The following is an 18,306-nucleotide window of genomic DNA, read 5'->3' on the forward strand; positions in this document are numbered from 1 at the left end:
AATTATTTTAAAAATAACCAGCAAATAACTATTTAAGAGGCAGTTTCTCATATGCACAGTAATTTAATTTTCATAACTTGTGATTAAATAAACATTCATTTGCATGAGGATTGTAATGCGCGGGAAAAAAAGCCCTAAGGAATGATTTTGACATAAAGTGGCTCTTGTTGGAGGGCAGGGGACCTGTCCAGTTTTGCAAATCTTTGTAATTTGCTGAGATACCATATTAGATTTGATAAGGAGTGTAATATAGAATGGATTCTACAGTATGCAGTATTTTAAATCAAAGATTAATTTTTTATACCCATTTGTTTTACAGAGACATTTTATGCTGTGTGTTTTGCTGGAGACAGGGGGTTGCACTTCCAAAGCCATTGGGAATCCAGGACCAGATTGTATATACGTTGATCAGATCAAAGCAACTATACTTCAGTTGGAAGGCATAGATTCTAGCATAGAGGAAAGATTAGAATCTCCTTCCATTCCATGTCTATCTTGTGCTGACTGGTTCCTTCCTGCATCACGTGACAAACTGGAAAGCTTTACAACCCCACCCATCCTTAGTAAACTGCAAAATACTTCCAAATCCGCGACCTCTACAACAAGCAAGAGAACACTCTTCACTGACTCCTCCTTAAGGACACGTAAGCCCAGTCCCTCAAGGAGCAGCGGAGGATCTGACAATGGCAGTGAAGGTCCTGAAGAAGGTGGAGGCCTTAACCCACTTGCTACACTAGATCAGGTCCGAAAGCACGAACGAAAAGAATCCCAAGGTTTTGGCGGGTCTGAGGGAAGTGGTAGCTTGTTCAAGGTATTATTGTTATTACAATGTGTTATGTATTAAACTGTTTAACTTTTGAAGGTAGGTACAGCCAACGGAATGTTCAGAAATTAACCAATGCTATTCTGGATGTTTGCCTCTTATGGTAAATGTTTTAATAAATGTGAGGCGGACTGATATTCACCGAGGAAAAAAGAGTTATTAATAAGGCTTTTTCTATACTGGAACCTGAATCACAAAACTTTTGTCATTCAGGGGTGTGAAAAAAAACATACACACACACACCCCGAATGACAAAAGTTTTGCCGACTAAAAGCACCAGTGTGAACAGCGCTTTGTCAGCAGGAGAGCTGTCCTGCCGACAAAGCTACCGCCGCTCATTGGAGGTGGAAGTATTTTGTAGGTGGGAGAGCTCTCTCCTGCTGACAAACAGCAGTTACACTGCGTGCCTTTTAACGGCATGGCTGTAGTGGCAGAGCTGTGTCACTAAAAGGTGCATAGTGTAGAAATAGCCTAAGAAATGTACGGTAAGGTTGCGGATTCTAGTTGCATTCTGTGACCGTGGAGACAGCTATGAAAAAATGAACAAAAACTGACGCATTTCACTCATTCACTGGGAATTATTTTTTCTGTATAAATGGAAACAGGATAATTCTTTATATTTTTTTATAAATTATGCTTGATTACTTTAAAGTTAGTTTAGTGCTCTAATTATGTATTTATTTGTTTTGGATTTATATAATGCAACTCCTGGTGCTTAAGAAGTCAGTGTTGGTTTTCCTGAGTTTCATTAGGATAGTTTCAGTTCTTAACTAAAACTAGAACTAAAATTATCAATGAGACTACTCAGATGTTTAAAGTTAGGCAGCCGCTTAAGCAGCTTGCTTAATTGGGGGTGTAAGGGCCTGATCCAAAGCATGCTGAAGTCAGTTGAAAGATTCTCCTTGACTTCAGTGAGCTTTGGATTAGGACCACAATTAGCACCTGTTTCTTTCATCTGGATCATCATCTCTTCTAAATATTTGGCCTTCTGATGACTAAATTGGGCACAGCTGTGTTGAAAACTACAAAAGTAATTGGAGAATTTTTCCAAAGATTATAAAAGCATAAGCAATATTGACCAAGGAAACTTGTTATACATTGAACAAATGCTACCAATTGGTTTTAGCCTGAAATAGACTTTACCCTATAAAGTACATTCTACAAATTGCTGAAACTATTTAATTTTTTTTAATACTTCCATTTTAAATAAATGATATCATTGGCTGGATTTTGGTCCTTGATTAGATGTCCTTATTATGTTAGTTTACTGTGCCATTTTTTTTTTTTTTTAGGTCACTAAAAAGAAACATACCCTTCCAAATCCTTTTCATTTAGGAAACCTGAAAAAGAATCTTTCAGAGAAAGATATGGAACTCTATAATGCTGTCAAGTAAGAGACTATTGGTTTTATTAAATATTTTATTTTTCAGACCACATTCACCATTTTTGTCCAAAGACATATGCAAATCACCAAAGGTTCTATGTAAGGCTACAATTTTGTCATGGATATTTTTAGTAAAAGTCATGGACAGGTCATGGGCAATGACCAAAAATTCACAGAAGCCGTGACCTATCCCTAACTTTTACTGAAAAGATCCCTGACAAAGTGGAGAGAAAGGAGGGTCCAGCACCCTGCCCCACTGCATGCAGTGGCAGGAGTTGAGAGGGACCCCTGACCGCAAGGCTAGGACCTGCGAGGGATCCCCTGCCGCCTAGCAGGGCTGGGAGCTGGGGAAAGGGTCCCCCCACCACCTGAAATGACTGGGAACTGTGAATCTCCTGCCACCAGTAGGGCTGGGATCTGCAGGGTCCCTGCTGCCGCTGCCAGCTGGGAAGCTCTCGGGGATCCCCCGCTGCCCTGCAGGGCTGGGAACTGGGGGGTGGGGGTGGCGGGCACCACAGTGGCTTGGAGCTATGGAGATCCTCTGCTGCTGTGGCGGCCGGGCTGCTGCAGAGCCCCAATGTCATGGAGATTGCAGAAAGTCACAGAATCCATGACTTCCGCGACCTCTGTGACATATTCGTAGACGTAGAGGACACACAGTCACTGTGGTCAAGCAGGAGAACAGTTGAAGTAAGAGCCAAGGTTTGGGGGGTTTTTTTACATTACTGTGTAACCAGTTTTCCTTACTTCCTACAATATATCTAAATATGCTTAGTGATGAACACTACCTCTCCCATAATGCATTATTCTGAACCCCACACATAGAGGGATAAGACATTAGGAATGTATTTTAACTAGGCTGCAACTTTATTAACATTTCTGAGAAATTACCTGGCAATAACTTATCTAGTGCTGGTTGTTCTTCCTTCTGTAATTCCTGCCATCTGGGGGAAGGCTGCCCTAACCACTTCCTTCCACACCTTTACACTGGTCCCAACACCACTGCTGTGACCCCACTTCCCTCGCCTCATCTGAGGGTTAAGGGTATGGGGGGAGAGGTGTTGGCCTCTACCAGACATTAGGCGCTGCAGCCCAGCTCCCTACCTTCTTTAGGTGATAACCTCCCCTAATCCTGCTGCACCCTTCTTTCCAGCCACTGAGCTAGGAAGCTCCCCTTCTCCCTCCACACTCTTGCTCCTCAAACTGATGAGGAAACGGAGTTCTCACTAGAGGGGGACAATCCTTAAAGAGACCTCAAGGTTTTCTTTTCCCTTCTGGCCCAGACAAAGCCTCCCCACCTCTGAAGCTGCAGAAGTGAGGAGGGCATTCTTATTGTGAGGGATTTTGGAGTCAACTAATCAAGTTGTCACACTAGAGGAATGTTTCAAAATTAATAGTGGGCTACTTATTGTATGCCAGTGTTTGGCACAGTTTCTCAAAAAAAATCAAGCCTGTGGAACAAACAAGCCTGAGTTCACACAAATTACTGGGCTCAATGCAGGGGTTACTGGATTAAATTAAATGACCTGTGATATGCAGGAGACCAGACTAGTGTCCCCTCTGGCCTTAAACTCTGTGAATCTCTGAATTTTTGTGTATTTCATCACAGCCCTCCCCAGTTTTCAAAGCAGTGCAGGGGATTTAGCCACACCTCTTACATTAATTTTTTACAGTCTGAATACTAGCCTTTGTTAGAGTGAATTTCACCTCTGTGCAGAGGCCAAGCACAATGCCAGTATCCCACTTAAGTCTCACCCTCAAAAATAAAACATAAGTGGTGCACTGGCTTTGTGCTGGCCTTTTCCATAGAGACTAATTTCTCCTGTGATGATTATTCCATCCCATAGGTGAGTCCAAACTCCAAACTGCAGGTAGCGTCTCTCTTCTGCCACTCTAGTTAAGAAGGTCCATCAGTAAACTGTAAAATTGCAAGGAAGTGTGTACATTCCATTTACTCATCTTCCAATGATTTTTTAATCCATGCTATATCATTAGTGCTATGCTTTTGGCCTAAGAGTGTCCTGGTGAAAAGGGGAGATCAGGAAAATGTAGTCTTTAAAAAACAAAAAAGTCATAAGTGATGTTTTGCATCTAAAATAATCTTCAATTTTAATGTAAATATGAAACAGTATGTTTAACACAATATTTTCAATTTTGTGTCTGTGCTTAGAGAATTTGACCAAGTGTATTTAATAATTTAAATTGTGTGTGTACTTTTACTAATTAACAATGTAACTATAACTGAATCTCTGCATCATATTCCCTGTTGGCATAAATCAATGTAGCTCTTATTCACGTTAGTGGACTTACATCAGTTTATGTCAACTGAAGATCTGGCCTTCTGTCTGGAAATCCAGCCTCAGCCTCCGGGTTTTGGAGGGTTTTTTTATCTTATTTTATTTTTTCCATTAAGGCACTTCCTGATGACTCTCTTGAGGAGTTAGAAGTTCTGACTGACAGAGGAACTATTACATTTTTCCTTTGTAACCACTGTCTTGTTTCTTAACTCCTATTCTGTTAGTCTCTCATGTTACCTCAGGCTTAATATAACCGCTGTCAACAGATTATTTGCAAATGTTACCATCCTATCCACCCAGCTCCCTCATTCATTTTCACTTGTTCTTGGAAACCTCCTGGCTGTTTGCAGCATTCTATTCATCTCCTTTATTCTGTATGACTAAAAAAATCACTGTAACATCAAATGTACACATTTATATATAAATATTATTTTATATAAACATATCACACTCAATTTCTTTTAATTAAGATGGCTGGATATATACTAGTAACTCACTGTTTTCAGTCAATATAGTATGACAAGGAAAGTATGACTATGGTCTCGCTTACCAAAACTGAAACTTGTATATGAAAATAAAATGGGTGCTAGCCCAGGGTATTAGTGGGGAAAATACTTAATGGAAAATAACATTAGAAGTGATATTAGAGAATAACATTAGAAGTGCAGTTGTCTTCAAGCTTTAAAAACAGAACAAGAACAGTAGTTTGGTTTAAAGAACAGCTTTGTTCTTTATAACCCACAGCACAGAGGTGACTTTGTGACTAATATGTCCTTCTTAAACGTCTTTTCTATTTTGAGTGAGCTACTTATTTATGCTTTCTTTTTTGTTTTGGATAATACTACCTCTTTGGAGTAGGGCAGTAACCCCCAGTTTACTTCCATGATCACTGTTTTTTTTAAATAATCAGTGTTAACAGTTTTAATTAGAAGGAAACGTATCTTGTGTAGAAATAGGAAAATCTTGACAATGTCTGTTTCCATTCTCATACCATGTTACCACCAGCAGAAAGCAATCAAGTGTAAGAGAGTGTGTTGTCTAGACAAGGTTTAATTCAAAATCACTTATTCTAATTTTTGAAGGTTGACGTCTGGTCCTGAGAACACCCTCTTCCACTATATTTCTTTAGAAACAATGCAAGGAATCTTTATTACTCCAACGCATAAAGAAGTACAACAGCTTAGTGGCTCCATCCACCCTCAGCTAATCAAGAATTTTCATCGTTGCTGTCTTTCAATTCGCTCCATTTTCCAGCAGACCATGATGAAAGAAGTAAGAAACTTTGTCTTCCTAACGGAATTGTTTTCTTCTACTTTTTTCTTTACTTAATCTCCTACTTAATATTTTCAAGACTACTATCACTTCAGCATTTAAGTAGTCCCCCAGTAGAAGATTCTTTGTGAGCTTTCTTTTTAATTTACTAAGTGTTTTACTTATATGGGCAGACTGTCCAACCAATCATACATATCAAAAGGGCTTCACCTCCGCAAGACAGTGCTCTGAGAATCAGAGAATTAGATTGCTCCGTGGGATGTGGTGTTATGACCCCTGTACTGTCCATAATTTAGCAAAGAGTTTCACAGAAGGCCTCTAGGAGAGAATGGCAAGAGAGGAACTAAAATCATTTACCCTCTCCTGCCTTCTACAAAAACAGGTTTTTTTGTTGTTAATGTAGTGCTTTTGAAGGATGCTAGCTTGACAACACGGGAGATTTAAGTTCTCTGTTTCTTCACAGAAAGTGTATGGCATGTGCAGTGACAGTTTAAGCTCGCTCCCCCCCCCCCCCCCCCCCGCCACTGTGTTTCAACCCTCATCTGAAGAGACTATCTCTGAAGGTGAGAGGGTAGCTCATTCTCAGTCTCTTTGGCCTTCCTGTTAAAACTGCCAACAAATTGGCCAGCCACTAATGTTTGTTATGGTGAGTTTTTAATGTGGACATCTGTCCAGTAAAAAACACATTGCCGCTACCAATTCCTTTCAGGCATGTTGCCAAGTAATCTCTTCTAGGTGTGAGACAGACACACAAGGTGTACGCTCTTCCAATTTCTTGCAAGCAGCATTTATTACGACTCTAATAGGATTTTTTTTCCCCTTCATGAGACTTTTTAACACACTCCTAGAGATTTATATATCATTGCACCAACTGTCATTGATCATATTGTGTGCATATGGGCCTCGTCCACTTGAGACATTGTCTCTCTGCCCTGTGAAATCGTGGCAGTTGTGATTATCTGAGTCACTGCAAGCTTTATCTGGGTGGAATCTGGTGCCAGATTATTTGTTTTACTTAGGGCTGTCAATTATTTGCAGTTAACTCACACAATTAACTCAAAAAAATTAATCGTGATTAAAAAAATGTATCGATTAATCGCACTTCTAATTGCACTGTTAAACAATAGAATACCAATTGCAATTTATTAAATATTTGTGGAATTTTTTTAAAATTTCAAATATACTGATTTCAATTACAACACAGCATACAAAGGGTACAGTGCTCACTTTATATTATTATTTTTATTACAAATATTTGCACTGTAAACATGATAAACAAAGAAATAGTATTTTTCAGTTCACCTAATACAAGTACTCAACTGCAATCTCTTTATCGTGAAAGTGCAACTTACAAATGTAGATTTTTTTATTACATAACTGTATTAAAAAATAAAACAGAGTAAAACTTTAGAGCCTACAAGTCCACTCAGTCCTACTTCTTTTTCAGCCAATCGCTAAGACAAACAAGTTTGTTTACATTTATGGGACATACTGCTGCCTGCATCTTATTTACAATGTCACCTGAAAGTGGGAACAGGCGTTTGCATGGCATTATTTTAGCCAGCATTGCAAGGTATTTACATGCCAGATATCCTAAACATTTGTAAAAAGAAAAGGAGTACTTGTGACACCTTACAGACTAACCAATTTATTTGAGCATAAGCTTTCGTGAGCTACAGCTCACTTCATCGGATGCATCATGTTGCATTCGATGAAGTGAGCTGTAGCTCACAAAAGCTTATGCTCAAATAAATTGGTTAGTCTCTAAGGTGTCACAAATACTCCTTTTCTTTTTGCGAATACAGACTAACACGGCTGTTACTCTGAAACTAAACATTTGTGTGCCCCTTCATGCTTTGGCCACCATTCCAGAGGACATGCTTCCATGCTGATGACGCTCGTTACAAAAATAATGCATTAATTAAATTTGTGACTGATATACAGTACTTGTATGAGGTAAATTGAAAAATACTATTTCTTTTGTTTTTTACAGTGCAAATATTTGTAATAAATAAATATAAAGTGAGCACTGTACACTTTGTATTTTGTGTTTTAATTGAAATTAATATATTTGAAAATATAGTAAACATCCAAAAATATTTAAAATAAATGGTATTCTGTTATTCTTTAATAAGATTAATCGCACAATTATGATTAATATTTTTAGTCGCTTGACAGTCCTAGTTTTACTTTGTATATAATTCACCTAGATGCAAGATAATAGTCGATGCACACACAAAAAAACTAAATAAATGAATGTCACATCTTTAGAGACTTGGATTATAAATAGATCCACTGATGTGTGTGCAGTACAATTTTTTTCTACAGTCCTGGTTTGTTTGTAGCAACTGTCAGTCATTACTGATTTGAACCAAATAGCTGATAATCCACGACTAATTCCTTGAACTCTCCAGCTCCTTTGGGGGCAAAAACTTTACATTTTGACATAAATATACATGGATGTTGTGTACCATTTTTTTAAGCTCTTAGAAGTAGCAGACAGAGCAGTTAGTGAGAAAGAAGTAATCCCAAGCTATTGACCAGGTGGCATTTCCTCACCATGCTGCCTGTAGGCAAAACTGTACTTTAATTCTCACAAATGGTGAGGAATGGAAAGCACTTGTACAGAGTGAATGAATGCAGTTTGCAAACAGCAGTGAAGTCTTCCTTCAAGTTTGTTTGTAGTTTGGAGGTGTGAGGTGTGTGTACTTAAGAGGTCTTTTCAGATTGGACTGTTACCCAGACATAAATCTGTTAGGATTGCTTAATACTTAGAAAAATACCTGAATAGTGAGAATTTTTTCATCAACTGTACATAAATTGATGCTCTGTTGACTGGAATCTTGGCTGCAAATTAGTTTATACCTTTGACACTTCTATAGGGAGGTACAGAAATCCAAAAGCAAGCAGAAAATGCAGCTGAAAAAAGGAGAATGTTGGTTTTGCATATAAGTAGTTAAAATAACACAAGTTGAAAAACCTTTTCTTTTAAGTTCAGATTGCCTTTGGTCACAACTAACAAGTACATGAGGTTTCCAATTTTTAGTTTACACCAAAAATACCTGGATAAAGAAACCACTGACACATGCGTAGGCATTTCCAGGTGTAACCAATAAAAATTGGATACACGCGTCTGAAAGTGAAAACATCTGTTATGGCCACAGCCACATCAGCATGCACCCTTCCTGCCTGTTTCAGCCACATGTCATTACAGTGGACACCAGCTGAGCTCCCAACGCCCTGTAGGTCAAAAAGAACTGATGAATATGCTATGGAGAACAAAGATTTTCTTGTTGAGGAGAATCAGGCACACGTGTAACCCAGTTTTATAACATTTTGGGACTGGACTATTCCTGTGAGAAAATTTACAGACAGTTTTTGTGCATTTGGTCCAGCAACATACGCTGTAGCTGTCTGCTTGGCATTTGGAAGCTGTGACTTTTTAGTTTACAGTGAATGATAAATGGATAACTAAGATACACAGAAATATGTATTCACGTTGTATGATTTTTAGATCAACAAAATATTGCTGTGTGTTTGGAATTTTATAGAGATGCACAATATTGGACCAAAATGATGGTAATAAAATTGATTAATAATGAATTTTGGGCCATTTTCTAAACACTGAAAAATCACTGATTTTTACTATTTTAAATGTGTGCAAAAATTCAAAATAAACACTGGAATGGGGAAAAATAAACACAGAAAACTAGAAACCCTACATACTGTACAGTAGGTGACAGGCAACTTAGATTCTGGTGTTTTTCTTCAGCATCTGAAATGAATGTGTTCTTGTACAGGATCCCTGGGGTACAACCTGGAACTGGGGGACCGCTGTGCTCCCTTAACTCTCCAGCCTGGGCTGTCTCACACCCAGCAAAATTGCATGAATGCTCCCTGAGCCATTCATGAATCATAGAGAGATAGGCACCAGTCAATCACCCCAGCCTTGCACCCCAGAAATATACTGTCTTACACTGCTCAAGACTCCCTTGTGCAATACAAACTCATTAACTAGTTTGCCACTCTGACGAAAGGGTAATGGATGTGAAACAGCCCTTGTTAACCTGAGCTGAGATTCCACAAGCACTTCAACTAAAAACACACTTTTAGGTAAAGTATAAAACAGATTTATTAACTACAGAAAGATAGATTTTAAGTGATTATAAGCAGCAGGCATAGTGATCAAAATTGGTTACCTAAGAAGTAAAATAGAAATGCAGTCTAAATTCTGACTTCAACAGACTTAGGGCAAGTCTACACTACAGCGGCACAGGCTGCGCCGCTGTTGCACGTCTGGTGAAGACATGCTATGCCAACGGGAGAGTGCTCTCCTGTCGTCATAATTACTCCACCTCAGTGAGAAGCGGAAGCTGTGTTGTCAGGAGAGTGTCCCCCGCCAACATAGCGCTGGTGTGGACAGTGTGAAATTTGCATTGCTTTGTGGGGGGAGCTTTTTCACACCCCTGAACGACGCAAGTTATATCAACTTAGGCTGTAGTGTGGACCTGCCCTAAGCAAGATTTGGATCAAGCAGTCTCTTAACCCTAACAGACACATTACAGGCAGCTCACAGTTCCTCAATACACAGACTGGACTCCTTTCTACGCCTGGACCAATCTCCCTAGCTCAAAATCTTTGTCTTCTAGAGTCAGTCTTCCAGGTGTTGAGATGGGAGGGGAGAGAGGCCAGGTGATGATGTCACTGTCCCTCTTTATGCCTTCTTCCAGCTGCTAGAAAGATCCTTGCTGTGATGTGGGGGTCAGGCAGTCCCCATTGGTCAGGCAGTCTCTGTTGCATAAGTGCCCCCTCTAAGGAGCCTCTGGGAGAGTGGATTCTTCTTGATGGGCCATTAATGTCTGTCTGGCCAGTGATAGCTGCTCCTTTGTTGCAATTGAAAGACCAGCTCTGGGTGTTTTCCAACCTCACAACATATTTCAGTAATACATATAGCAACACTTCATAACTTCACATACAATGATGGTACATACAATCCAACAGGGTATTAATGTTCAGCAAATCAAGACTTCTTAAATGATGGTTCACAAGGCATACTTTGTACAAAACATATCATAATCATATCACAGTGTTGAATATGGGGGTTCTAGGGTGTTACTTTGAGGTATAGCGTGTCACAGTTCTGATCTGTGTATAAATGTGAAGGGGAAGGAATTTTAATGCTCATGAAAGTACAGGACTAATAGCCTACATAGCTCTGCCAGTGCGCCTTATTCCTGATTTACAAGTTCCCTGCTCTTCCTGTCCTTGTTAGTTTCTGAATGAGTAGTGTAAATGATGCTAAATTATGGATGGTGGACAAATGTCAAAAGGAAAATTGGATAAGACAACTACACATTTTTGTTTGCGAGAAGCATTTGGAATGCTAGATGACATATATTTATAGCTTGTTTAGTGACCTTAGGTCTTCGACATGGCACATCAGCATGACCAGACTGTGAGAGGCAGCTCTTCTCTGCAGTAATGGTAGACACTCTAGGGAGGGGCTGCGTCTGACGTCCCATACTCTTTGTTTCATTCTCCACTATTGCATTAGTGAGCAGTGCTTCAGAAGTTTACTGTATCAACTTTGAAAAGCAGCACAGTTTGAGCAGTTAAAAACCTTTCGACCACATGGGTACCCACTGTTCTGTTAATCCAGTACTGATGGACTTTACATCTTTGTCCCTCCCTTTGCTGGTAGATATGAGGTTCCTCTTCTGATATTTTCCATCAGCAATCTTTTTCCCCCCAGCCCCGCCCCACCCAGCAAGTTAAATGTCTTCCACCCCTGTTGGCAGACTTGCAGTACTACAGCCAAGTTGAAAGTCCTGTCATCTATTTCTGCCTAAGATAAACAGAAGTTCCTCAGGGCTTCCTCTGTATATTTTCCTTTCCAGGGAGGCCTCTTTTCCTCTGCCTTCAACATAGCAACAGCTCTGAAGGAGAAGGGGTCTTTGCAAGATTCCAGGGGAACTGGGGAATTCCCCCCACCTTAGCATTTCCTCCACACTACTTGCTTGTTGAAGCAGAACCCAGTTCAGAGGAATATGCACTTCAGTTTCTCCTCATGTCATTATACTTTTATTTTAAGACCTACAGATTGTCTAGTTCAGGGGTCGGCAACCTTTCAGAAGTGGTGTGCCAAGTCTTCATTTGTTCACTCTAATTTAAGGTTTTGAGTGCCCGTAATACATTTTAACATTTTTAGAGGGTATCTTTCTATAAGTCTATAATATATAACTAAACTATTGTTGTATGTAAAGTAAATAAGGTTTTTAAAATGTTTAAGAAGCTTCATTTAAAATTAAATTAAAGTGCAGATCTTATCAGTTTAGTGTGATCCTTACCCTTGCTTTTCCTTGCTGAGTTTTCCAATGTCTGGCAAGTATTTGGATACTTATGCTGCACACAGGCTTCTGAGTGATCAGTTGTTAACTGATCCCCAGTTGTTAACTGATCTCCGAGAGGGACAGAGGACAGATTTCATGTGTGAAAATACCTGTTCACACAGGTATGTGGATCCAAATGCTGAAAGCATTGCAAACGTAATTTTCTTCACACTTAAATTTCACTGGCAGGCACATCCAGCAGGTCAGAATAGAGGCCCCATGATCTCTCTCGGTAGCTTCAAGTGCACTCCGCAGATCTCCAAACTTTGATGTTCACAATTCTGAGCTTTTTAACTAAGTGAGCTGCATTTCAAAATCTTCAACACCCATCCACTGAAATACAGACAAATCCAAGTCATTTTCGTTTAACTTTTCAGGTTTAATTAGAAAAGGAAGCATTGGGCCAAATCACTGGAAATCTTGAAATCTGTCAGAAAATTCTGATTCCAGTTCTTTCATGTACATTTCTAATCTCAACGTCATACGCAGTGCGCTGTTCCACGTGGCGTGATAGTGATGTAAGCAGCAAATCAGGACTTAAAAATATCCCAGTACAGTGGCGCTGGAACAATTTTTAAGGTGGGGGTGCTGAGCTGTGACCCCTCTTGCCCCTGTCTGCACTCCTCACTGCCCCAGGCTGGGGCCAGTGGGCCACAGCTGGGGGCAGCTGCAGAGCCCCGGGGCGGTGGCCAGGACCCCAGGCGGGCAGCAGAGCCCTCCAGACCGGTGGCCAGAACCCGCGGCCGGCAGCGGGCTGGCAGCAGGTACCCCAGGACAGCAGCGGGGCCCCTGGGACCAGTGGCCAGGACCCAGGCAGTGTGAATGCCACTGAAAATCAGCTCGCGTGCCGCCTTTGGCATGTGTGCCATAGGTTGCCTATTCCTGGTCTAGTTAAAACTCTTTGCAACAGTAAGGGCCCACTCACCAGATTCTTGTCTACCTCAAGGGCATTGCAGCTCAGAGCATCTTACAGTGAGATCTGCCATGTAACAATTTGATCTTCAGTCACTCCTTGGGCACTCCTTTACTAAGCACTAGTTTTACTTATTAAAAACTCCCAGGAACCTCAGCAGAAGCAGGGTTAGGCCATTTTAAGCACTTTTGAAACTCCCACCCTGAATGTTTTATCCCCACTGGGATCTGTTTTGCCTCCCCTTTGTGAGAGGGAAGCCATCATCTATACTGGAATAACAGGACAATGGGTACTTTCTCTCAGGAGAAAGAGAAAATTAGTTTCCTTGCATATAATTTTATCTTCTCCATGTGGGTGCCAGCTGTTCAATGAGAAAACATACTGCACTTCTACAAAGGTTTTCTTATCCTTACTGACTTGGCAGAGCACAGGAATACCCTTTTTTGATGGAATGTTTGGAACAAGAGAGAAAAAGTGCTTTTAGCAAGGTATTAAGAACATAAGAATGGCCATACTGGGTCAGACCAAAGATCCATCTAGCCCAGTATCTTGTCTTCTGACAGTGGCCAATGCCAGGTGCCCCACAGGGAATGAACAGAACAGGTAATCGTCAAGTGATCCATCCCCTGTCGCTCATTCCTAGCTTCCGGCAAACAGAGGCTAGGGACACAATCCCTGCCCATCCTGGCTAATAGCCATTGATGGACCTATCCTCCATGAATTTATCTAGTTCTTTTTTTAACCCTATTATAGTCTTGGCCTTCACAACATCCTCTGGCAAGGAGTTCCACAGGTTGACTGTGCATTGTGTGAAAAAATACTTCCTGTTTGTTTTAAACCTGCTGCCTTTTAAATCTGCTGCCTATTTCAATTGTTTATTTAAAAAAGAAACTCCTGTCTAAGCAAGTTCATTCAAATGTCCTTTTCTGGTGCAGTGTTTAGTTTTATTATTTGTTTTGTCACATTTTTGTTGTTATTCTTGCTTCTCCTTAGCTTTGGCAGCATGCCTTGCTTCTCAGTGTGGCTGTATTACCTCATATGCGCTAGCAGGGAGAGTGAGCATTCAGTTTTGAGAGGAAAAACGATCACAAAACAGAGCTTGTATTCCTTCTCACTATGTGAAACAAAGTCTGAAAGACTATCACTGTCAAACTAACAGAACTGTGTGTAGCCACTTGGAGAAAATAAAATTACACATTAGGAAATTAATTTTACCTTCCAAATCTTGTTTTACAGGATATAGTAATTGTGATATCAAGATCATCCTACACAGAACCAGCAACTTACCTGTTCCTCCCAAATGAATCACACTGCAGTTCATTATCCTTCTGTTTATGCAGAAAAAATATTTCACACTATATTAACATTTAAACTGCTATTTTACAGAAAAAGAAAAATGCAGACAGTGGGAGCAATTCAGATTCCAGAAAGGCAAGTTCTGACCTCAATCTAGTGAGAGAACATGGGGTTTTGTTTGAGTGTTCTCCTGATAACTGGACTGACCAGAAGAAACCACCACCAACTATGACTTACTGGGTTGTAGGGTAAGTAGAAAGAAACTTACTCAGGTTTAAATTCAGATGTATCTATCTATAGTAGAGTTTTCTATGGCAGCCACCACCATTGTAGCTATGTATTGATATTCTGGTATCTTGCTCTATCTTGTGTTTTCTTTGTTCTCTTCCTAACCTCTCAGACCTGTGCACTGTCCCCACTTTGCAAGTGAATCATACCTGTGCTCCTATTCCAGCACACAACTCTTATTCAGTGGTGTGGGGGAACGAACGATGGAAATGCACAAAATTCAGAGGGGATGAAAAGAGAAGTGAACAAATTTAACTATTACTGGGGAGAACATATTTGAGATATTAAACTACCAATCCACTTGCAACATTTTGTAAAGCAGTCTTTATTTCAATGTGCTTTCAAATACAAACACGTGAAATTAAACTCTGCCATTATCATTATAAATGGATTATAATTACTTTTCTGTTGTTGGTTATATTAAGTGTTAATTATTTTTTCTTAAGTGATCTTTCAGATTGATCCCCAATTGAGTTCTGGTGGGTATGGTCCTTATTGCGCAACTGTCTCATGCTTATTTGTATAGCCTGGCACCACACAGTGCTAGAGTTTGTGAAGTAAATATTAAACATCAAACCTACTTTATAGTGGGAAGATAATTATAGTGTAACTTGAAAGAGTTATGAATATAGCAAATCTTATAATTGTTTAGGTCCTCGGCATTTGGCCATATTCTATAACCACCACTTGTCTATATCCTCCTTCTCCCACCCTAGCAGGCCACAGCCTTTACTTGTCAGCATTATAGCTTCAGTACTCAGAAAGTACGATCACGATCTGTTAATCAACAACAGTAATTTTCCTTCTTTGTCTCTTTCATTTTTTCTTTGGTGTCCTTGTTAGAAGGATAGAAAAAGAAGAAGAAGAAGAAGGAAGACTGAGGTTCCCATTGAGCCATACTTTCAGCATGCCAGCAGCTAATTATTAAGGGCAAGGGGCTGGCTTGGAGTTTATTTACTGTAGTTGATTGACTCATTGAATTTGTGTCCTCAATTGTGGAGCTATAAAGCCAATAGTAAAGACTTTTGTCCAGCTAGCTTGGGAGAAGACAACCACAAACCAACTTACCATTGAATAATCTTCCCAACACCGCATTTCAGTATGTGGCACAAACTCTTGTTTATAAGCATTTATGGTGAATGTAACCAAATAATAATAATTAATAATAATTAATAAATAATGGATTTGGTCTGGAATCATAATTTTAGAAATTCTTTATATCTCCTGAACCACTCTCATCTTTATTACAAAGTATGTCAATTTATGGTACTGCCAATTTTCCTTCAACTCAAATATTTAAAAAAAAGAAAAACTCCTATATACTACTGAAGACAAATAAGTGTATGTAACTACAGTGTGTGAGCAGCTGTAATGCTATTAAGATTTAACAGGTTAAAATCCTGGGTACTGTTTAAACTGTTGCTGTCCCTGTTAAGAAAAGCTTCAGTTTTCCAGTCTCAGCATGCTCAATGTGTGACATCAAGTGAAACTCAGTACCACTTGTGGAGAAAACTACTGTGCTCACATATTAATAATTTCATGGTTTTGGTTCCCACATGGTAGGCAACCAGAGAGCTGACATGTAGGAATATTAAAACAATATTAAATTTAAAAGGACGTGAATACTATAGTTTTCTTCTCAAGCACTCTTGTGAGTGTAGCTGGAGAGCACTGAGATTTGAAATACTGCAGAGAACCCAGTATCGTGGGAATGAATATTGAGAACATGAAGAACTTTTGCCCGACAGAGTCTCGAAGAAAACTGTGTAGAGGTGAAATTTAAATTGTTTTAAATATCTAATAAATGGGAACTAAAAGATTTCCAGGAGAACTGTGGAAATCTGCTATTAGTCTTGGTTTGCAATTACTTTCAACTTGCTATTGAAACCTTGTCAAACACAAATAGAATTTCTAGAACAGTGACCACCTCCCTCTGACACTGGATTTTTGTTTTTCTCCAGGAGACTCTTCCTACATCCAAAACCTCAGGAGTTTTATGTCTGTTTTCATGATTCAGTCACAGAAGTTGCTGTTGAACTGGCTTTTAAACTGTCCTTTGGCTTAGCTACATAGATGTGCTTCCTGACTGAGCAGCAGTCCTGAACAGTTGCTGGAATCCATCTAAAGCACTTAAATATAAACAGAAACTGAGTAAATCATGATGTCCTTCTGTGTGTTCTTTTGAAGTGCTTTAAAAAAATAAATCTGCCTTGTGGACTAGCTCTGTTAAACACTGAAGTAACACGTTACTGCTGATTTACTACATCAGCAGCAACCTACGGGAGACGATGTTTTTGGGAGAAGCAAAAAACATTAATTTTAGATACAGTCAAATGGATCATGATGAATAAAAAGATGGAATTACTTATCCTGAGTGTAGCTTTACTACATAAAATATTAGCATAACATGTACATTCCAGTAATGTCCAATGTTTAATATCAACTGCAAGATATTACACTTGATATACTGTCTAGATATTTGGCAGTCAGCAGTAGAAAAAACATAACTTTCCCTGGTAATTAAGCACATGAAGCTCTGATGGCATGAACAATTGCTGGATGGTTTTAGTACTCCTCTGTTAATCAAAATGAAGGGGAAACCAATAGCATCTGGATTAGGGACTACAAAACACAAAATTAGCATGTTATCTTTTTTATCCATTGTGATCTTTCATACAGCCAAGGGCTATAATAATATTGATATTTTAATAGATTTCATGAATGGCATTGTAAATAACAAAGTGCTACATTTGTTATAGAGTAATTTTGATCCTTATGAAAGTATAATAGGTACGAAAGTATGTGAAAAAAGGCTTTAACTGGCAATTTTGTTTCTGAAAGCTAGGCACGAACATAGCTATTTTTATATGATGTTGATGCTTTTATAATAAAGAAATTTGTATATTTGTAGGGGGAAAACAGTGTGCCTTCTATATTTCTTGTACACACTCATCCATTTTCTGGTTTGTCACATTAGGCAATATTAGTTTGGTTAGCCTTGTTATGGTTTACAGTAGGATATTTTTCTTCATATACCTATTGGCTAGCCTATAAAAAAGCTTCTATGAGGCAAATGGAAACAAAACTCTTGCAAAATCAAGATGTCTTCTACAAAGCCCATATTTCCTACAAACTGTTGGAAGTTTTGTAATCCACAGGCCTGCTATTTTCAACAGCTTTCTTAAAAGCTGGTTTTATTTAGAATGTATATTTTTAGTCCCCTTTTCTCTTTTTTTTTTTTCCCCCCAACCCTAACACTTGGTGCTGGCTTCTTGGGGAGCATCTCATCACATTCCATGTCAACAGTTGAACTGTTCTTTCTGGTTCTGTCATCGCTGGTTGCTTTTCATGGTTTGCCCAGCATGAGAATGCAAGCTATTAAAGTGTATGATTAAACTTAAAGTTGCATTTTAAGCAGTACAGTTGGATAACTCAAGCTGAAGAAAAATGTTGAAGAAATCAAAGGTAATTTCAGTTGGCTATCACTATCAAATATATTTCTTGGGTCTTGTCTGCGTGAGAAAATTGTACCAATTTAACTAAATGGATTCATATTAGGCAAGATAAGGCACTTGTATGCTGAAATAAAAGGAGGGATACAAACAGAAGCATGTCTTTGTTAGAGTCAGGTGATACTTATGAAA

The 18,306-nt window shown here is 39.2% G+C and overlaps 1 protein-coding gene across 2 annotated transcripts in view; it reads left to right on the forward strand.

Annotated features, from left to right (window-relative positions):
* Nucleotides 1–17,539, forward strand: part of INTU (inturned planar cell polarity protein) — a 100,904-nt gene extending 83,365 nt beyond the window's left edge. Inside the window, exons 12-16 of one of the 2 annotated variants that reach the window (XM_077815202.1) lie at nt 320–811; nt 2,116–2,213; nt 5,587–5,776; nt 14,465–14,622; nt 16,624–17,539. In XM_077815202.1, the coding sequence (XP_077671328.1) occupies nt 320–811; nt 2,116–2,213; nt 5,587–5,776; nt 14,465–14,622; nt 16,624–16,735 (1,050 nt within the window). In that variant the 3' untranslated portion in view covers nt 16,736–17,539. The remainder of the gene's footprint in view (nt 1–319; nt 812–2,115; nt 2,214–5,586; nt 5,777–14,464; nt 14,623–16,623) is intronic. The other variant, XM_077815203.1, reaches the window with a different exon arrangement.
* Nucleotides 17,540–18,306: the final 767 nt, after the last annotated feature.

The sequence above is a fragment of the Eretmochelys imbricata genome, chromosome 4, assembly GCF_965152235.1.
Source record: "Eretmochelys imbricata isolate rEreImb1 chromosome 4, rEreImb1.hap1, whole genome shotgun sequence".
Taxonomy (NCBI): Eukaryota; Metazoa; Chordata; order Testudines; family Cheloniidae; genus Eretmochelys; species Eretmochelys imbricata.